We start from the raw sequence: 23,549 nt of genomic DNA, 5'->3' as shown, positions 1-23,549 counted from the left end.
TTTGCTCAATCATCATGAAACTTGCTTAGAACATTTGTTCGAATTTCAGCAAAGCTTGGGTAGGGATCCGCTTCATTGAAAAACATGGCCACCAGGGGATGTGGTAGTTTTCCTTATATGTCTATAGGATTACCCTTGTTAACTCTCTAGAGGTCAGCTTTTTATGCCCCCCCGTAGGGTGGCATATAGCATTTGAACTGTCCGTCTGTCTGTCCTTGTGAAAACTTTAATATTGGCCATAGCTTCTGCAATATTGAAGATAGCAACTTGATATTTGGCATGCATGTGTATCTCATGAAGCTTCACATTTTGAGTGGTGAAAGGTCAAGGTCATCATTTAAGGTCAATAGTAAAAAAATTCAATACAAGGGAAGTAATAAGCTTTAAAAGGGAGATAATTTCTAAACCTGCCAAATGATATATAGACATTTGATTTCAAAGCGGCGCAATAGGGGGCATTGTGTTTCTGACAAACACATCTCTTGTTAGCCCTATCTTCATTTAACTTGCTCTGAAATGTTTTCCTAATAATGATTCAGCTGACTTCGAAATTGGTTCTGAATATAGCAATAGTGAAACCCTTTGAACACTGTAGAATTCACATTATTTTCCCTATAATCAGGAATTTTGCTTATTATATTTGTTTTAATGATGTCTTAGCTGAGTTTGAAAATGGTTCTTGTCTGTTCAAAAACATGGCTCCCAAAGCACAGGGCTATTAAGTATTTCCTTATATGGTTATAGTAAAACCTTGTGAAAACTTTAGAGGTTACATTTATACCCTGATTATATCAAAACTTACGTAGAACAGAAGCCCTTATTATATGTGGGCTGATTTTGAAACGTGGTCACCTTAGTTAAAAATTTAGGTCACTAGGTCAAATAAAAGAAAAAACTTGTAACCACAGTAGGAAGAGGCCACATTTATTGATCAATCTTTTTAAACTTGATAGTAATATTTCCCCCCGTGATATCTTGGCCATGTTAGAAACTGGGCCATGTAAGTTAAAAAATACTACATCACTTTGTCAAGTTAAAAAAACTTGTGAACACTCACATTTTTTGGTAACTCTATATAAAAGTTGCTCAGAAAACTTGTCCCGATGATATTTGAGTCGAGTTCAGCAATAGTTCACATGGTATCGAAACTAAGTCACTTGGTAAAATTAACTCAAAAGCTTGCACAAATTTTTGTTGAGTTAATGAAAGAATCTTAAAGGCATTGACAAGGAATTTTTGTGAATTTTCAAATCAAAGAATTCAAAAAATTGTGTAGGTAATTTCTGCAATGTATAGTGATATATGTATTTGATTTGTTTGTTCTGTGATATGCATGGTGTTTTAACATGTATGATTGCAGCACATCAACGCCCGGTCATAAACGATCAAAAAGTTCGCACACATTTAGCGGGCTTGACCTAACTGCCAGGTAGGCTCTCTCAGTCTGGCATGTGGCTACTAGTCCCCCGCCCTCCCACTCTGGTATCTATTTACCCAGCTGCCATAGCAACCAACTGCCACAGACGATTAACCATTGGCATTAACGGTTTAAAAAAACGTGTCTAGGATTGGGATGTTCTTTGCCACTTAAGATCGAAAAAATGATCTTGGTTGTAAATGAAGATGATCATGGTTGTCAGTAGGTCTTGGTATATTTTGATCAGTAAATCCTGGTTACAGTGATTGTTATGCAGGAATATTCAGATCACTCTGCTAGGAGGATTTCTAGCCATTACAATCACCACTGCATTTTGTTATGTCAGTCACATGGGCAGTGCGAATATGACCTTTTAAACATGATAATGACATGTATTTAGTAGATGAATTGTTCACATATGGGCTTTAAGAACTTTATGTGCATGCTCCACTGTTCACCCTTCTCTGATTAAATCAATAAAATAAATAATTAAATTATACAAATTAAAAGATAAAATTATACAAATTTAAAAATCAATATGGCTCGCATGAATAATCAGGAGCGCAACTGTACATTTTGACAATTGCAGGCTTCCTACCCCATGTGCTTGAGTGTCCATTTGTCATGGATAAATGATTTTATGCTTGAACCAGTGTGGGCTGAAAAGCAGGGTAACCAGTGTGGGCTGATGGGAAGGGTGACCAGTGTGGGCTGATGGGCAGGGTAATCAGTGTGGGCTGATGGGCAGGGTAACCAGTGTGGGCTGATGGGCAGGGTAACCAGTGTGGGCTGATGGGCAGGGTAACCAGTGCGGGCAGATGGGCAGGGTAACCAGTGTGGGCTGATGGGCAGGGTAACCAGTGTGGGCTGTGGGCAGGGTAACCAGTGTGGGCTGTGGGCAGGGTAATCAGTGTGGGCTGATGGGCAGGGTAACAAGTGTGGTCTGTAGGCAGGGTAACCAGTGTGGGCTGATGGGCAGGGTAACCAGTGTGGGCTGTGGGCAGGGTAACCAGTGTGGGCTGATGGGCAGGGTAACCAGTGTGGGCTGATGGGCAGGGTAACCAGTGTGGGCTGTGGGCAGGGTAACAAGTGTGGGCTGATGGGCAGGGTAACCAGTGCTGGCTGATGGGCAGGGTAACCAGTGTGGGCTGTGGGCAGGGTAATCAGTGTGGGCTGATGGGCAGGGTAACCAGTGTGGGCTGTGGGCAGGGTAATCAGTGTGGGCTGATGGGCAGGGTAACAAGTGTGGGCTGTGGGCAGGGTAACCAGTGTGGGCTGATGGGCAGGGTTATCAGTGCAGGCTGATGGGCAGGGTAACCAATGCGGGCTGATGGGCAGGGTTACCAGTTTGGGCTGATGGGCAGGGTAACCAGTGTGGACTGATGGGTAGGGTAACCAGTGCGGGCTGATGGGCAGGGTAACCAATGTGGGCAGATGGGCAGGGTAAACAATGTGGGCTGATGGGCTGGATAACCAGTTAGGGCTGATGGGCAGGGTAAACAGTGTGGGCTGATGGGCAGGGTAAACAGTGTGGGCTGATAAGTAGGGTAACCAATGTGGGCTGATGGGCAGGGTAACCAATGTGGGCTGATGGGCAGGGTAACAAATGTGGGCTGATGGGCAGGGTAACAAATGTGGGCTGATGGGCAGGGTAACCAGTGTCAGCTGATGGGCAGGGTAACCAGTGTGGGCTGATGGGCAGGGTAACCAGTGTGGGCTGATGGGCAGGGTAAACAATGTGAGCTGATGAGCAGGGTAACCAATGTGGGCTGATGGGCAGGGTAACCAATGTGGGCTGATGAGCAGGGTAACCAGTGTGTGTGCTGATGGGCAGGGTAACAAATGTAGGCTGGTAGGTTACAAAGGCATAGTCCCCACTGTGTTGGGCCTGGTACTGGTAGTCTAGAGCCAGACTTCTCCCTCTCTCACTCAGTCTTCTTTTCAGCATGCACACATGCTTGGTGTTTATTTTACATTCTCTTTCATCTCTCTTTACATTTTCCTGGACTTCACTTTTTAACCAGGTTTTCCGAAGGAAAAAACTGGTTATTAGATTGGCGAATGCGGGCGGGCTGGCTGGCTGGCGGGCTGGCTGGCTGGCGGGCTGGCTGGCGGGCTGGCTGGCTGGCTGGCGGGCTGGCGGAATAAGCTTGTCCGGGCCATAACTATGTCGTTCATTGTCAGATTTTAAAATCATTTGGCACATTTGTTCACCATCATTGGACGGTGTGTCGCGCGAAATAATTACGTCGATATCTCCAAGGTCAAGGTCACACTTTGAGTTCAAAGGTCAAAAATGGCCATAAATGAGCTTGTCCGAGCCATAACTATGTCGTTCATCGTCAGATTTTAAAATCATTTGGCACATTTGTTCACCATCATTGGACGGTGTGTCGCGCGAAATAATTACGTCGATATCTCCAAGGTCAAGGTCACACTTTGAGTTCAAAGGTCAAAAATGGCCATAAATGAGCTTGTCCTGGCATAACTATGTCATTCATTGTGAGATTTTAAAATCATTTGGCACATTTGTTCACCATCATGGGACGGTGTGTCCCACGAAAGAATCACGTCAATATCTCCAATGTCAAGGTCGCCACGACTAAAAATAGATTTAAAAAAAAAAAAAAACTTACAAAGGGGGTTAATTTTTTTTGGTCATTTCAAAAGTTCAGTTTGAGTTTTCTCCCTTTATCAGATTTTTTTTTCACAATGAAAACCTGGTTTTGTGACAATTTTGTCCCTTGTTTTATCAATAAATTAAGAAATGTAACAGTCCAGGAAAATGTTGTTCATGTGGATGCCAGGGGTAAAAACCTAATTGCTGCATAATTGTTTTTTATTAGTTATAATCGATAATTATTTGACTTTGTTAACTATGATATACTCTTTTTTGGTTTCATTTAATATTTGTTTACTAATATCAGTTTATTTTTAATTATTTCTAACCTTCTATTTTCAGAAACTAGCATATTACTAATGATTTGTGTAAAAATATATGTTTTTAGAATATTATATCGATCCATCAACCTCAAAATATCAGCTTTCTAACAGCTTTATAGCATCTGATGAAAACAATGCCAAATTATAAGAACTTATTGTGCTTTCAAAGCTATCAGTTTATAGTTGTTTCATGTCTGTACTATTTAGTTCACCTAACCCATAGTGCAGATATACTGTTAGGATCCTTTTAGACTCCTGTGTGTATCAGAGGTAATCAACACTGACACACTAAAGCTGTCATCGGTCATCAAAATAACACTAACATTTGTTAAGTGTTCTAAGTTTCAGTAAATGTACCACCTTTTTAAGCAACGGTGTCAGGTAGGGTAAAAATTAAGGTCCCTGTGTCAAATAAAAAGCACCTTTATTTCGTATGACACAATTATATCATTAGGTCAATTATATACTTGCTAGAATTGGCTGTTAACCATATTAACTATAAAGGGCCAGTCTGTTTTAGTTGTATTGCTCAAAAGTGATTTAATTATATAACACAATACAGTAACAAAGAAAATGATAAGTGAAGTAGATATTTGTTACATAAAAAACATTTCATATTGTATAAGCGTATTGCAACAATGGTACACTTTAGTGAAAAGACAATGCTATGCCTTAAGCGTAAACCTCATTAGTGAAAAGACAATGCTATGCCTTTAGCATAAACCTCATGTTTGATTGGTAAATTACATTTGTTCCCAGTTCAGTAACCTCTATTGAGTGCTTGTTGGGGGTGATTGTGCACATACATTTATGTAGCAAGGTTGGTGTAATCAGTGTGTTGTGAAATTCTAGGTTCATGCCGTTTCGTAAACGAGCCGAGTCAGACGGAACTGCTGTTGGTACAGAGTAAGTGTCACCAGAGTGTAACCTCAGACTCATTAACTGTCTCATTGTCCCCTAGTTAGTTTAAACTTTAATATTATAAGAATGTGGGCAGTTTTTGTACCCAGGTTTTGGCATGACTGCTGTTTTTGGAAGAGGGTAATTCGGTGCATCTGAAGCAGATGTCTATGACAGGACTAGACATGCCAGTAGCATTTCAGTTTGCTAGGTGAACTCAATCAGTCAAATATCACACCATAACTCTGATCTGGGTGCATTGACTTCATTTGGATCAACAAATCAAACATGATATTTTGCAAACCATTCATATTTGTTTGGGACTGAGCTGAGATAGGGTATTTGTACCAACCAACTGTTTATCGATTGGTAAGTGGTTGTTTGAAAGTGGAGGTTTTTTAGGCATATCATGAACAGTGTTTGAAGCATGTTTGCAGCACAAACACGTATACATTTCATTATATATATTTCATACAATAGGCAAGCTACATCTTTATGGATGTATATACTGTTAAATGTTATGTCAATCTGTATACATTTTTTGAGCTGTTCATCAGTTCATTAGTTTCTCATTAGTGCCACACTGCTTGGCTATTCTGGTTCATTGGTGTTTTTTTACAGTCTCTTTAACAACATTTTTTATATTAGGCGTTCACATTATTGTTTTTGCAATCCCCACAAAATTGCAGGACATGGTTGCAAGTACAGTGGAGCTCTTAATGGTCTTATAAGGGAATAGGATTCAGATTGTTGTGTGTGGCCATTCAGAGAGCTAGGCCTTGTGTGACATACCTGGTGTAATAATGTGTACACTGACAATGGACTTGGTAAAGCATGAGTTCATTATCCCCACGCATTTTTAAAGCATTTTATCTCCGCCGTCGGTTTGTCCGTCCGTCCGTCTGTCCGTCATTGCCACTATCTCCTCCTACACTATAAGCACTAGAACCTTAAAACTAACACACATGGTATCTATTAGCATATGTGCAACCCTGCACTATTTGGAATTTTGATCTGACCCCTGGGTCAAAAGTTATGGGGGTTGGGGCGGGGCCGGGTCAGAGATTTTCACTCATATTTTATGTTATTTTACATTAACTTCTTGATTTCTGCACCGATTTACTTCAAATTGATACTGAACCTCTCTAATGACAATACGGTCAATCTCAACTATGCATGGCCGCATTAACAACCCTGGGGCGCCCTGCCCACATAGACCACACCCACCCAAAATTGCCTTTTACTATAATTTCTTCATTTCTACACCGATTCACTTCAAATTGATACTGAAATTTTCTTATGACAATACGGTCAATCTCAACTATGCATGACAATACGGTCAATCTCAACTATGCATGGCCCCATTACCAACCCTGAGGCGCCCCACCCACATAGGCAACACCCACCCAAAATTGCCTTTTACTATAACTTCTTCATTTCTACAGAGATTCACTTCTAACTGATACTGAACTTCTCTTATGACAATACGGTCAATCTCAACTATGCATGGCCCAATTACCAACCCTGGGGCGCCCCGCCAAAATAGGTCACACCCACACAAAATTGCCTTTAATTATAATTTCTTCATTTCTACACCGATTCACTTCTAATTGATACTGAACAATTCTTATGACAATACAGTCAATCTCAACTATGCATAGCCCCATTACCAACCCTGGGGCACCCCGCCCAAATAGGCCACACCCACCCAAAATTGCCTTTTACTTAACTTCTTCATTTCTACACCGATTCACTTCTAATTGATACTGAACTTCTCTTATGACAATACGGTCAATCTCAACTATGCATGGTCCCATTACCAACCCTTGGGCGCCCCTGGGTCAAACATGCGGCGTGGGGATACGCGTTGGCCTCTGCCCTGCCATTTCTAGTTGATAACTGACCTTGTCAAACATGTGTTCACTGACTGTTCACCTGTGAAAACGTGTGTTCACTGACAACAAACTTTGTAGAACATGTATAAATTGAGGGTGAACCGGGTAAAACATAAGTTTACTAACAGTGGACCTGATGAAACATGTGATAACTGGTGATTTACCTGGTAAAACATTTGTTAACTGACAGTTGACGTGGTAAAATATGTGTCTATTGATAATGGATCTGGTAAAACATACATGTATGTTAACTGACAGTTGACCTGGTAAAATATGTGTTAACTAGAGCTGTAACGTTTCACCCATCATTCGATTCGATTCGATTTCGATACTAACTGGTCTGATTCGATTATTTTCGATTTGATTCAAGTGAAACTATTCGCTGCTTATTTCCTTATTTTGCAAACTATTTTATGTTTGGTTTGTCTAGAAAATGAATTAATATGTTTTGTACTTGTTATTAGCCGGATTTTTTTCGAAAAAATCTCGGCTTATAGATTGATGTTGTCGGGCGGGCGGGGGGGGCGGGCGGGCGGGCGGGGTGGCGGCGTGCTCGAAAATGTTAAAGTTCTTATTTCATGGTATAACTTTGGTATGCTTGGACCTAGAGTCTTCAAACTTGACATGAAGGTTGGCCAGGATTAACAGATGACCACTGGTCATTTCAAGGTCATTCATTTGAAGGTCAAGGTCACTGTGACCTTCAATATAAAAAATGTTAAAGTTCTTATAACTTTGGTATGCTTGGACCTAGAGTCTTGAAACTTGACTTGAAGGTTGGCCATAACTAGTTAGTAACCACTGGTCATTTCAAGGTCATTCATTTGAAGGTCAAGGTCACTGTGACCTTGAATGTAAAAATGTTAAAGTTCTTATTTCATGGTATAACTTTGGTATGCTTGGACCTAGAGTCTTCAAACTTGACATGAAGGTTGGCCAGGATTAACAGATGACCACTGGTCATTTCAAGGTCATTCATTTGAAGGTGAAGGTCACTGTGACCTTCAATATAAAAATGTTAAAGTTGTTATAACTTTGGTATGCTTGGACCTAGAGTCTTGAAACTTGACATGAAGGTTGGCCAGAACTAATAAGTAACCACTGGACATTTCAAGGTCATTCATTTGAAGGTCAAGGTCACTGTGACCTTGAATGTAAAAATGTTAAAGTTCTTATTTCATGTTATAACTTTGGTATGCTTGTACCTAGAGTCTTCAAACTTGAAATAAAGATTGGCCAGTACTAGAAGATGACCACTGGTCATTTCAATGTCATTCATTTGAAGGTCAAGGTCACTGTGACCTTAAATGTTAAAATGTTAAAATTGTTATAACTTTGGTATGCTTGGACATAGAGTCTTCAAACTTGACATGAAGGTTTGCAAGCACACTTAGATGACCACTGGTCATTTCAAGGTCATTCATTCTAAGGTCAAGGTCACTGTGACCTTGAATGTAAAAATGTTAAAGTTCTTATAACTTTGGTAGGTAAAAATGTTAAAGTTCTTATTCCATGTTATGTTTTGAGATTCTAGGTCCAAGCATACCAAAGTTATAACAATTTTAACATTTTAACATTGAAGGTCACAGTGACCTTGACCTTCAAATGAATGACATTGAAATGAGCAGTGGTGATCTTCTAGTACTGGCCAACCTTTATGTCAAGTTTGAAGACTCTAGGTACAAGCATACCAAAGTTAACACAAGGTTTGCTCATGCCTTGAAAAGTACTTACATTTCATTTTGACCTTTGAACAATATTTCAGTAATTTAAGTATTGCATTGACAAAAACACGAAAGGTACTTTCCTGTCATTTAAATCAAAAATCCGGCTTCAATGCGGTCATCTCCGACCGCGGAACTCTTGTTAACTTATTATATTGTACATTTTAAGTGTTAAATACAATTTAAATACGTTACATTGTTTTATAAGTTACAAATTTGTTGAACATAACTTCCTGTTGAGTTATTCTTAAATAACATAAAATGCACAATAATATATCACATGTATTTAACGGAAAAAACATGTAAGTATATAGACTACTTCTGGGAAATGTTCCCGTACTTTTTATTTTAATTTTGACGGTGCGTCTTTCGGCTTGAGTGAAGAAGCTATTTTACAAGCTGATGTTATGCTCAGCATGTTATTCATCCATTTATTGAATGCCATATTGGCTATTGACCAATCACATGACGTATTACAAATGACAAGAATGTTTAGACGATGGATTTGGAAAGTAAGGTTTAAAATGCGGATCAATCGGGATTGCAGTGAATTGAATCGAAATTGGCAGTATTGGTTTTGAGATCGAATCGGCGGCATTGAACCGGTTTTTCGATGCATCGATCCGAACTGATACAGCTCTAGTGTTAACTTACTGTTAACCTTGTGTAAACTGTAATAACTGACAATGATGGTAAAACATGTGTTATCTGACATGTGTTAAGTGGACCTGGCAAAACGTGTTTTAACTGACAATCGACCTGGTAAAACATGTATTTACTGACAATGGAGCTGGTAAAAGATGCGTTCATTGACATGTGTAAATTAACAACGAATTTGGTTAACCATGTCTAAAGTGACATGTGTTAACTGACAGTGAACCTGGTAAAACATATTTCACAGGTTATGTTCACCTGAGTGTACTTCTGTGGCACACAAACTTATCCTGTATCTGGCAGTAGTGTTGCCTGCTTTTATATGTGCGTAGGTCAAACATTGCTTTTGATGTTTGATATGAAATGACATTAAAGGTATAATGGGTCTAAATAAAACATTATCTCCACATAGTTTGCAAGCTATACAGAATAAGAATATTGTCAAATTAGTTTTTGTTTAATGCTTGTTTTTGAAAATAGGCATATTTTAATTTGCTGAATAGCATTCCGAAGTTGAGGATAAGGTTATGCAGCATTTGGATTTTGCATGTATACCTGGTATTGATGTTTCTAGTCATCTGGGTTTTCAGATACAATACACTTTACATTAATAATGGTTGGTTTATTTGCACATCAGTTGTAAATTTCTTAACTTTCCCTTTCCTATACCAGTCAACTATTCTGTGAGCATGCTCTATTGGGGTACCTCCATATTCAGTTTTATATCTAGTTATTTTTGCTCTATAGGTGTTTCACCGAAGGGGGCTAGAGGTTTGCCCTTTGTCCATCCTTCTTGTTCATCTGTAGCCATGTCCATCCTCAAAACTGGATCTTGTGTTTATAAGTGCTAAATATTATTGGATAAAAGTCACATGTAAATTAATGTAAGGATCATGCTTAACCCTTTGCATGCTGGGAAATTTGTTATCTGCTAAAACGTTGTCTGCTGAATTTCTAAAATTAGCATTTTCTTCGATTTTTTTAAAAGAATACTACAGAATAGCACACAGTTTGGATCCAAACTGTTTTCAAAGGCCTTCAAAATTTGGTTCCAGAACTGAAAGAGTTAACAAGTGGTGTTGATGCACAAAAATGAATATTATAAGACCTTCAACAAGTACACAAGATAATTACTATTAAGAATAATTAAACTAGGTGCACACATTGTGCTATTGGTTTGTAATTGTATGATCTGTCATTTCCTTCCTGTGCTCATCCATCTGTCCATCCACAAAATTGAAACAAATGAATAAGTATGGAAGATATGATTATCAAGCTTGGTAAACATGTTAAAAGTTAGAACTGGACACTTAATTTGTCCCTGGAGTCAATGCAAAGTGATTGTTATTAGAAAATTCCTTAAAATGTACTTTCGATATAATCAGAAAGCTTCCACAATGCATGAAGAGTAATTGAATACATTTTTCCCCAAAGGTCAAACATCTGCTCATTATTATAAAAAAAACAAATCCAAATAATGTTGTGAAAAATGGACATTTTATTTTATTATCCAACCAAACATAGGCACACATTAAGGCAGTTTTAATGAATACACATTCATTTTTTGGAGGGGACTCCTGTATTGCTTGCAATTCTGTCAAACCCTTGTTAACCATGCATTTATTAAAAGATACAGGGAATTAGGTTATTTTTTTGTGTATTTCTGAAATGTCATATCTTGATGAATTTGCTCATAATGTATAATTTAAGTTTTACTTAAAAAAATGAAACATTATTTTAAAAAAATTAGTCTTAGAAGTTTATATTTACATAGCATAGTTTGCTTTTATATATAATGATGTGTTGTGTTTATGACAGAAGGATCCTGCAAAGAGGGTATGTATACCTTTCATGTGACAGCTTGCAGACTCACATGTAATCTCATTTACAGAGCTCAATTAAACATGTATCTTATTGGAGAAATATTTGCTAGCAGTCTCACTTATTTACAGCATAAAACATGCATCTTATTGGATACATGAATGCTTGCAGTCTCTAATTTACAGTAGTCCTTAAAGCATGCATCTTATTGGAGACACCTAGGATTGCAGTCTCATTTACAGAGGTTAATTAAACATGCATCTTATCGGAGACATATTGGCTTTCAGTCTCATTTACAGTAGTTCATTAAACATGCATCTTATTGGAGACATATAGGCTTGCAGTCTCATTTACAGTGGTTCAATAAACATGCATCTTATTGGAGACATATAGGCTTGCAGTCTCATTAACAGTAGTTCATTAAACATGCATCTTATTGGAGACATATAGGCTTGCAGTCTTATTTACAGTAGTCATTAAACATGCATCTTATTGGAGACATATAGGCTTGCAGTCTAATTTACAGTAGTCATTAAACATGCATCTTATTGGAGACATATAGGCTTGCAGTCTAATTTATAGTAGTCATTAAACATGCATCTTATTGGAGACATATAGGCTTGCAGTCTAATTTACAGTAGTTCATTAAACATGAATCTTATTGAAAAAATATAGACTTTCAGTCTCATTTACATTAGTTCATTTAACATGCATCTTATTGGAGACATATAGTCTTGCATTCTCATTTACAGTTTTCCATTAAACATGAATCTTATTGGAGACATATTAGCTTGCAGTCTCAGTTACAGTAATTTATTAACATGCATCTTATTGAAGACATATATGCTTGCATTCTCATTTAAAGTAGTCCATTAAACATGCATCTTATTGGAGACATATAGGCTTGCAGTCTCATTTACAGTAGTCCATTAAACATGCATCTTATTGGAGACATATAGGCTTGCAGTCTCATTTACAGTAGTCCATTAAACATGCATCTTATTGGAGACATATAGGCTTGCAGTCTCATTTACAGTAGTCCATTAAACATGCATCTAATTGAAGACATCTAGGCTTGCAGTCTCATTTACAGAAGTCCATTAAACATGCATCTAATTGGGGACATAAAGGCTTGCAGTCTCTCTCATTCACAGTAGTCCATTAAATATGCACTTATTGGAGACATATAGGCTTGCAGTCTTATTTACAGTAGCCCATTAAACATGTATCTTTTTGGGGACATAAAGGCTTGCAGTCTCTCTCATTCACAGTAGTCCATTAAATATGCACTTATTGGAGACATATAGGCTTGCAGTCTCATTTACAGAAGTCAATTAAATATGCATCTGATTGGAGACATAAAGGCTTGCATTCTCATTTACAGTAGTCCATTAAATATGCACTTATTGGAAACATATAGGCTTACAGTCTCATTTAAAGTAGTTCATTAAACATGAATCTTATTGGAGACATATAGACTTGCAGTCTCATTTAAAGTAGTCCATTAAATATGCACTTATTGGAGACATATAGGCTTGCAGTCTCATTTACAGAAGTCAATTAAACATGCATCTAATTGCAGACATATAGGCTTGCATTCTCATTTACAGCAGTCCATTAAATATGCACTTATTGGAGACATATAGGCTTGCAGTCTCATTCAATTAGTCCATTAAACACGAATCTTATTGGAGACATATAGGCTTGCAGTCTCATTTAAAGTAGTCCATTAAACATGCATCTTATTGGAGACATATAGGCTTGTAGTCTTATTTACAGTAGTCATTAAACATGCATCTTATTAGAGACATATAGGCTTGCAGTCTCATGTACAGAAGTTCATTAAACATGCATCTTATTGGAGACATATAGGCTTACAGTCTCATTTACAGTAGTTCATTAAACATGCATCTTATTGGAGACATATAGGCTTGCAGACTTTCTCATTTACAGTAGTTCAATAAACATGCATCTTATTGGAGACATATATAGGCTTGCAGTCTAATTAACAAATTACAGTAGTTCAATTAACATGCATCTTATTAGAGACATACAGGCTTGCAGTCTCATTTACAGAAGTTCAATAAACATGCATCTTATTAGAGACATATAGGCTTTCAGTCTCATGTACAGTAGTTCAATAAACATGCATCTTATTGGAGACACCTAGGATTGCAATCTCATTTACAGTATTTCATCAAACATGCATCTTATTGGAGACATATAGTCTTGCAGTCTCATTTACAGTAGTTCAATAAACATGCATTTTATTAGAGACATATAGGCTTGCAGTCTCATGTACAGTAGTTCAATAAACATGCATCTTATTGGAGACACCTAGGATTGCAATCTCATTTACAGTAGTTCATTAAACATGCATCTTATTAGAGACAAATAGGCTTGCAGTCTCATTTACAGTAGTTCAATAAACATGCATCTTATTAGAGACATATAGGCTTGCAGTCTCATTTACAGTAGTTCAATAAACATGCATCTTATTGGAGACATATATACTTGCAATCTCATTTACAGTGGTTCAATAAACATGCATCTTATTAGAGACATATAGGCTTGCAGTCTCATTTACAGTGGTTCAATAAACATGCATCTTATTAGGGACATATAGGCTTGCAGTCTCATGTACAGTAGTTCAATAAACATGCATATTATTGGAGACATATATACTTGCAATCTCATTTACAGGGGTTCAATAAACATGCATCTTATAAGAGAAATAAAGGCTTGCAGTCTCATTTACAGTGGTTCAATAAACATGCATCTTATTAGAGACATATAGGCTTGCAGTCTCATGTACAGTAGTTCAATAAACATGCATCTTATTGGAGATACCTAGGATTGCAATCTTATTAACAGTAGTTCATTAAAAATGAATCTTATTAGAGACATATAGGCTTGCAGACTTTTTCATTTACAGTAGTTCAATAAACATGCATCTTATTAGAGACATATAGGCTTGCAGTCTAATTAACAAATTACAGTAGTTCAATAAACATGCATCTTATTAGAGACATATAGGCTTGCAGTCTCATTTACAGTAGTTCAATAAACATGCATCTTATTAGAGACATATAGGCTTGCAGTCTCATGTACAGTAGTTCAATAAACATGCATCTTAATGGAGACACCAAGGATTGCAATCTCATTTACAGTAGTTCATTAAACATGCATCTTATTAGAGACATATAGGCTTGCAGACTTTCTCATTTACAGTAGTTCAATAAACATGCATCGTATTAGAGACATATAGGCTTACAGTCTCATGTACAGTAGTTCAATAAACATGCATCTTATTGGAGACACCTAGGATTGCAATCTCATTTACAGTAGTTCAATTAACATGCATCTTATTAGAGACATATAGGCTTGTAGTCTCATTTACAGTAGTTCAATAAACATGCATCTTATTGGAGACATATAGGCTTGCAGTCTCATTTACAGTAGTTCAATAAACATGCATCTTATTGGAGACATATATACTTGCAATCTCATTTACAGTGGTTCAATAAACATGAATCTTATTAGAGACATATAGGCTTGCAGTCTCATTTACAGTAGTCCATTAAACATGCATCTTATTGGAGACATATAGGCTTGTAGTCTTATTTACAGTAGTTCAATAAACATGCATCTTATTGGAGACATATATACTTGCAATCTCATTTACAGCGGTTCAATAAACATGCATCTTATTGGAGACATATAGGCTTACAGTCTCATTTATAGAAGTTCAATAAACATGCATCTTATTAGAGACATATAGGCTTGCAGACTTTCTCATTTACAGTAGTTCAATAAACATGCATCTTATTGGAGACATATATAGGCTTGCAGTCTAATTAACAAATTACAGTAGTTCAATTAACATGCATCTTATTAGAGACATACAGGCTTGCAGTCTCATTTATAGAAGTTCAATAAACATGCATCTTATTAGAGACATATAGGCTTGCAGACTTTCTCATTTACAGTAGTTCAATAAACATGCATCTTATTGGAGACATATATAGGCTTGCAGTCTAATTAACAAATTACAGTAGTTCAATTAACATGCATCTTATTAGAGACATACAGGCTTGCAGTCTCATTTACAGAAGTTCAATAAACATGCATCTTATTAGAGACATATAGGCTTGCAGTCTCATGTACAGTAGTTCAATAAACATGCATCTTATTGGAGACACCTAGGATTGCAATCTCATTTACAGTAGTTCATCAAACATGCATCTTATTGGAGACATAAAGTCTTGCAGTCTCATTTACAGTAGTTCAATAAACATGCATTTTATTAGAGACATATAGGCTTGCAGTCTCATGTACAGTAGTTCAATAAACATGCATCTTATTGGAGACACCTAGGATTGCAATCTCATTTACAGTAGTTCATTAAACATGCATCTTATTAGAGACATATAGGCTTGCAGTCTCATTTACAGTAGTTCAATAAACATGCATCTTATTAGAGACATATAGGCTTGCAGTCTCATTTACAGTAGTTCAATAAACATGCATCTTATTGGAGACATATATACTTGCAATCTCATTTACAGTGGTTCAATAAACATGCATCTTATTAGAGACATATAGGCTTGAAGTCTCATTTACAGTAGTTCAATAAACATGCATCTTATTAGGGACATATAGGCTTGCAGTCTCATGTACAGTAGTTCAATAAACATGCATATTATTGGAGACATATATACTTGCAATCTCATTTACAGGGGTTCAATAAACATGCATCTTATAAGAGAAATAAAGGCTTGCAGTCTCATTTACAGTGGTTCAATAAACATGCATCTTATTAGAGACATATAGGCTTGCAGTCTCATGTACAGTAGTTCAATAAACATGCATCTTATTGGAGATACCTAGGATTGCAATCTTATTTACAGTAGTTCATTAAAAATGAATCTTATTAGAGACATATAGGCTTGCAGACTTTCTCATTTACAGTAGTTCAATAAACATGCATCTTATTAGAGACATATAGGCTTGCAGTTTTATTAACAAATTACAGTAGTTCAATAAACATGCATCTTATTAGAGACATAGAGGCTTGCAGTCTCATTTACAGTAGTTCAATAAACATGCATCTTATTAGAGACATATAGGCTTGCAGTCTCATGTACAGTAGTTCAATAAACATGCATCTTATTGGAGATACTTAGGATTGCAATCTTATTTACAGTAGTTCATTAAACATGCATCTTATTAGAGACATATAGGCTTGCAGACTTTCTCATTTACAGTAGTTCAATAAACATGCATCTTATTAGAGACATATAGGCTTGCAGTCTTATTAACAAATTACAGTAGTTCAATAAACATGCATCTTATTAGAGACATAGAGGCTTGCAGTCTCATTTACAGTAGTTCAATAAACATGCATCTTATTAGAGACATATAGGCTTGCAGTCTCATGTACAGTAGTTCAATAAACATGCATCTTATTGGAGACACCAAGGATTGCAATCCCATTTACAGTATTTCATTAAACATGCATCTTATTAGAGACATATAGGCTTGCAGACTTTCTAATTTACAGTAGTTCAATAAACATGCATCGTATTAGAGACATATAGGCTTACAGTCTCATGTACAGTAGTTCAATAAACATGCATCTTATTGGAGACACCTAGGATTGCAATCTCATTTACAGTAGTTCAATTAACATGCATCTTATTGGAGACATATAGGTTTGTAGTCTCATTTACAGTAGTTCAATAAACATGCATCTTAATGGAGACATATAGGCTTGCAGTCTCATTTACAGTGGTTCAATAAACACGAATCTTATTAGAGACATATAGGCTTGCAGTCTCATTTACAGTAGTTCAATAAACATGCATCTTATTGGAGACATATATACTTGCAATCTCATTTACAGTGGTTCAATAAACATGCATCTTATTAGAGACATAAAGGCTTGCAGTCTCATTTACAGTAGTTCAATAAACATGCATCTTATTAGAGACATATAGGCTTGCAGTCTCATTTACAGTAGTTCAATAAACATGCATCTTATTGGAGACATATAAACTTGCAATCTCATTTACAGCGGTTCAATAAACATGCATCTTATTAGAGACATATAGGCTTGCAGTCTCATTTACAGTGGTTCAATAAACATGCATCTTACTAGAGACATATAGGCTTGCAGTCTCATGTACAGTAGTTCAATAAACATGCATCTTATTAGAGATATATAGGCTTGCAGTCTCATTTACAGTAGTTCATTAAGCATGCATCTTATTGGAGACATATAGGCTTGCAGTATCTCTCATTCACAGTAGTTCATTAATCATTCATCTTATTTGACACATTTAACAGTTACACTATCCAAGAAATTGGAAATAACAAATGGTTTGCAAATAAATTGATGCCTCATATGAATTTTCTACTATTCTCTGCAATGATACTAGGAGTATATGAAATGTGATGACAATGACCTGGACATTGTGCAATAATTAATATGTGAAATAAAACACAATAACATGTGAACTCTATTTTGATGAGGCTTGAAATATATGAAAAAAATTGTTTCCCCTCCTGTGTTCAACACACTGAAATTGCCACAACCCCAAACATTTAGTATTTAACCAGGTTTTCAACAAAGTAAACATTTGTGGTATTCGATAAGTGTATGTTACGTGGGCAGGCTGATGTAACTTTCTTGCATAGGATAACATCTTCGGCTAGATGATCAAGGCCACATAATCATCCCCCGAGTGCTACCGGTACAGGGCGTGTTGTCAAGGATTTGCAATTGCTTTATTTTTAAGGAGTCATTGAGCTTTGTTTAAAATTACCGTTAAAAGCTTTATATTTCAATTCCTTGTACTTTTTGCATGCAAATTTTATTTTGTACTATCAAGGTTTTGTGATTCCTTCATTTTTTAAGGCGTGATTTGTCTTTAATTTTATACCCTTTCATCAATATTGCTCCCGCGGTGTTGGATACACTTTCTGTGACAGCTTCTCATTTTATTGTCAATGGTAAATGTATTTGAATAGAATTCACCCAATATCATGTTATTTATTTTATTTGGATGTATACTTTAACAACAATAAAATACAGCTTTATGAAAACAGCATTAGAATACAGCATCAATTTTATTAAAAAAACTTTTCTAAGTTAATATTGAACATAATACTTTTACTTTGAAAATGGACAAAAATATAGCAATTTATTTTTAATGTATTTTAAAATTTTATAACAAAAATAGAAGTCCAACTTACTGAACAACCCTTCAAGAAGGGAAACAAGCAATATCTTTATTTTGGCATGTGAAGTACACTGGTAATTGTATAACTTCACACAATTTATATAATAAATATTTATGCCCCCCTTCGAAGAAGAGGGGGTATATTGCTTTGCTCATGTCGGTCTGTCTGTCTGTCGGTCGGTCGGTCGGTCCGTCCACCAGGTGGTTGTCAGATGATAACTCAAGAACGCTTGGGCCTAGGATAATGAAACTTCATAGGTACATTGATCATGACTCGCAGATGACCCCTATTGATTTTGAAGTCACTAGGTCGCTCATGGTGAGCTTTTGTGAGCACCTTTTGTCGTCGAGCGTCATGAGTTGTGCAGCGTCAACACTTGACTCGTTAACACTCAAAAGGCCACATTTATTGTCTGATCTTCATGAAAATTTGGTCAGAACATTTGTGCCAATGAAAGCTTGCACCAGTTTGAAATTGGTTCCAGTTGGTTGAAAATCATGGGCTTCAGGGGGCAGGGCGTTTTTTTTTCCTTATATGGCTGTAGTAAAAATATGTTAACACTCTAGAGGTCACATTTATTGTCCAATCTTCATGAAATTAGGTCAGAAGATTTGTCTCAATTATATCTTGGACAAGTTCAAAAATGGTTCCGGTTGGTTGATAATATGGGCACAAGAAGTAGTAGTTTTTTTTCTTATTATTTTATATGGCTTTAGTAAAACCTTGTTAACAGTCTTCATGAAACTTGATCAGAAGATTTGTCCCAATGATATCTTGGACACGTTCGAAAATGGTTCTGATTGGTTGAAAAACATGGATGGGGCATTTTTCCTAATATGGATTTGGTGAAAACTTTTTAACACTCTAAAAGTCACATTAATAGTTCAGTGTTCATAAGACTTGGTCTGAGCATTTTGTTCTAATTACATCTTGGTTGTGTTTGAAAATGGTTCCGGTCTGTTGGAATGCGTGGCCGCCAGGGAGCAGGAAATTTATCCTCATATGGCTAAAGTAAAACCTTGGTAGAACTCTGTAAGTTCAAGTTCATTTATTGTTCACTCTTCATGAAAGTTGACATCTTGGGCTGCACAGAACAGGTCAGTTCCTTAATACTTCAGGTAAGCGACTTTGGGCCTTTCAGGCCGTCTTGTTAATTAACATGCCACAATTCCAAAATGAGAATTTATTTCAGCTTTGAGAAAACACATGCAGAATTATCCAATCATATTCTAGTTCTTTACCATAAGATGCTGTAACATGTCTTTGATTTTAAACAAACGTTTTATACTTAATAACCCCCAATTTATCAAGAAAAGGGGGCTATATTGGAATCTGGTGTATGTCTGTCTGTCTGTGCGAAGACACAAACTTATTCAAAGCATACACCTGCACTATTCAATGTTCAACATGTTATCATGGTTTCTTATGACGTGAAGTTGTTCATGTGCAAATTGTTATGTCCTATGTTAAAACTTTATAAAGCTATGCACCTTTAATTTAGAATTTCTTAATTTTTGAAAGAGATATAATAAGCCAAAAAATGCACCTTTGAAACAATTGTAGGAAGATGTTTTATGTGTGGTATTTATTACTTTGTAATTGTTGGCTACTTAGTTTCATCAAGTCATGACTTTAGCTGGTACCATCAGCGTGTTAAAATAATTTATATAACCTTATAGACCAAAATAAGATAATCGTTATTTTTCTCTTACTAAATGTACATATTAACAAGTGCATTTAGACAAAAGTGGTGTGCAAAATACCATTTATAATCTGTGTGCTTTACAGCGCAGAATGTGTTAATTACCAAGTCTTTTAATTGACTTGTTTCATACTTTTTCGACTTGTGACGGATAACAGTCATAAGTATCTGTATAAGTATTTTCTGTTGCCCCCAAAATTATTGAGCAATTATGTCACCACACATTATGTTATGCATTGTGATTTCACATTTCAAAAGTTATTTAAATTGGCAATTTGTCTTGAAAAGATCAGCAATTGAAAAGTAACAGTGGTATGAAAACTTAAAGTGCTTGTTATAACAGACTTTGCAATTTAGATGAATTGTAGATTGTTAAATTAACATGTTGATTGCATGTGTCTGTATTGATAGTCAAATTATAGTTATGTTTATTCAGAGATCTGTCAACCTTGCTTATTATGGTGTTTTCAAATTGAAAGTGATGCTGTATTACTGGGTGTCGGTTTTTAACCCATTTGACCCAGTAGTTTTCATTTATATACCAGATATTCAAATTGATCACAGACCGATCATCATTAAACTGTTAAAATCTTCTTACGTGCTGTGCAATTATAAAATTAGGTATCAATATGTCCTGTACAGAGGTGGTAATCACGTGATGGTCAAGATGGGCGATGTCCATGCCGAGGCAAGTATTTTTCGCTGTTTTTTACCCTTTATTACTTGTATTAATTTTTTAAATGCCGCTCACTTTCAAGCCATATCAGCAAGATAGTTACTAGAGTTTATTTCGTATAAATATTCGCTCTATATTTCGACTTTACTTCCTGCAAAATTTCTTAGCAGGATGACCTAATTATAGCTCAACTAAGAAAATTTGCGGCGAATAAAGTAGAGTTATAAAGCCAATTTTATTACAAAAAATACCTAATCACCGTTTTTCTATTATGGCTGGAAAGTGAGCGTTATTTTAAAATTTAACAAAAGAAATAAAGGGTATACAAGGGCGAAAAATAATGTCTCGGCATGGACGTCGCCATCTTGACTATCAAGTGATTACCTCCTTAATTGTGTATGTATCTGAAAATTTCATTGTCAGGTTTTCTTATTTCTAGAATCTCTTGCTAATATTTACAGTGAGGAATTTTCTGACAATAGCCTTATACAGGGCGTAGATCATAGCTTCTTTTAAATACATTGCAATAAATAAGGCTTTTATTGATAAATTTTATGTTGCGTTAAGTTTGTGTTATTTTCTGTATCACTTACTCTTCTAATGCTTTTACAAATACTGTACATGTTTATAAACAACTTATAATGGCAATTTTGAGCAATCTGTCAATGTCTTGCATGTTTAGTAAAGGCCATTTCACATGTATTCCATAATCAACTACCTCAAGTGATACTTTTTAATGGGGCTGGAATAACAAACTCTAGGAACTTTATTGGTGATGTTGACAGTAAGGCATCTATTATTTATTTGCTGAAATTGACAATATTGAACACTTGCATAACACGAGAGTTTGGTTGGTGGTCATCAAACAGGACAGGTTGGGTTGCCTCGGGTACCCTGGTTTCCTTCTACAACACAAGACCACATTGAAATTATAACTAAACAAATTAAAAAATTGAAATAACAATTATAATTATAATGACTTTATAATTATTTATTTTTTCTAACTTTTGTGAGTCTAGCAAGATAATAAGATAGACATGCCGGGAGACATTCCTGGTCCACATAATGCAGCCTCAGACCCTATAGGAATGTATAAACTTAGAAAAACACACACATTGTGTCACTAAAACAACAACAACAACAAGCAAAAATGCCCAATAAAATGGAGCAAATTAACTGAAATATACTTAAAATTATAAGCAGTTTGTGATAATAATTTATTTATATGAAAAATATTAAGCACTTACGCTGTGAATCTTTTAAAACCATTTGTGTCACATAACATGAACACTGAATTATAAGAACCTAGCCAAGCATCTTAAAAGTCAGACTTTGATCCAGCGGTTATAGATTGGAGGGGCATCTAGTTGATTGTTTAAAACAGGGGTGACACGCATACAAATATGAAATTCTGTGAAACAAACCTGTTGCCATGCTCAACTTCGGTCTCTACTTTGTCTCTGCATGTGTTTAGGGGTTTATCAGCAATGCTTATTGCAGCCCTGTTCTGTGAGACCTCCTCTCACATGCTCTTGATGCTGTGTACTCATTCTGTTAAAGGGTTGTACAGGACCAGGCGGACCACAACTCTCGCAGGTATTTCCTCTCCCACCCACCCTCTTGTATGCATGAGTATTGTAGGCTGGTGCTCAATAAGTAGTGGGGTGTTCTTGTGCAACTTCCATTGACATTTGAATTGTACATAGTGTATGCAATGTAATTTTCAATTTTACATAATTTATGAGATATAATTTTCTATTTACATAAGGTATGAAATGTAATTTTTTATTTTACATAAGGTATAAAATGTAATCGTGTATGAAATGTTATTTCAAAGTCGCAGCAAATTTCTATTACTTACAAAAACAACACTAACCTGTATGAATAATGTTATATATTAAATGTATTTAACATTTTGTCTGACTCTAGACTTGGTGATCTTTTTCCATTAAGTGCTATATTAATATCATAAGGGCTTTTACTACAGTATTTTTGTAAAGGTTACATCTATAACACCATTTCAATCTTCCAGCCATTCAATCCCCAACCTTACAGTTTAAAGATAAGACACTACCTAACCCTTTGTAGCTTGTGTCCAGCTGTCTGAGACTGTTGGCTAAAGGCTTTTTACACAATGCGCATATGTATTTGCAAAGTTAGCTAGTCAAAGTTGTATTGATATTATACTCAGCTATTTTATAAATATTTATATAAAATTTAGACATATCTGATCATTCATAGTTCATAGTGCATCAACTAGATCTGACCCTCTGGTAAAGAAGTAGTTTTAAATCACTTGTGTTTTTATTAATCCCTTCCACAGGGGAGTGGAGATGAAAGGCTGGTTTGCTTATACTGGCTTATCAGTAGACCACTTGATTAATCACTCCTAGACAGGGGGGATGACAGGGTGTTTTGCTAATGCTGGTTATCAATAGACCACTTGATTAATCACTCTCCTAGAGGGGGGTGAGAGGGTGGTTCACTAATACTGGTTTATCAGTAGACCACTTGATAATCACTCTTCCAGAGGGGGGGATGAAAGGGTGGTTCACTTATGATGGTTTATCAG

At 36.2% G+C, this 23,549-nt stretch overlaps 1 protein-coding gene across 6 annotated transcripts in view; it reads left to right on the top strand.

Moving 5' to 3' along the window:
• LOC127854259 (mitogen-activated protein kinase kinase kinase 15-like) overlaps positions 1–22,687 on the top strand; it is a 68,779-nt gene extending 46,092 nt beyond the window's left edge. Inside the window, exons 26-29 of one of the 6 annotated variants that reach the window (XM_052389283.1) lie at positions 1,361–1,429; positions 5,213–5,266; positions 11,352–11,369; positions 22,538–22,687. In XM_052389283.1, coding sequence (XP_052245243.1) covers positions 1,361–1,429; positions 5,213–5,266; positions 11,352–11,369; positions 22,538–22,637 — 241 coding nt within the window. In that variant the 3' untranslated portion in view covers positions 22,638–22,687. The remainder of the gene's footprint in view (positions 1–1,360; positions 1,430–5,212; positions 5,267–11,351; positions 11,370–22,537) is intronic. The other 5 variants (XM_052389284.1, XM_052389286.1, XM_052389285.1 and 2 more) reach the window with 5 other exon arrangements.
• Positions 22,688–23,549: the final 862 nt, after the last annotated feature.

This window comes from Dreissena polymorpha, chromosome 12, assembly GCF_020536995.1.
Source record: "Dreissena polymorpha isolate Duluth1 chromosome 12, UMN_Dpol_1.0, whole genome shotgun sequence".
Lineage (NCBI taxonomy): Eukaryota > Metazoa > Mollusca > Bivalvia > Myida > Dreissenidae > Dreissena > Dreissena polymorpha.
The sequence above is the reverse complement of the archived record's forward strand: the minus strand, read 5'-3'. Positions and strand labels throughout refer to the sequence as shown.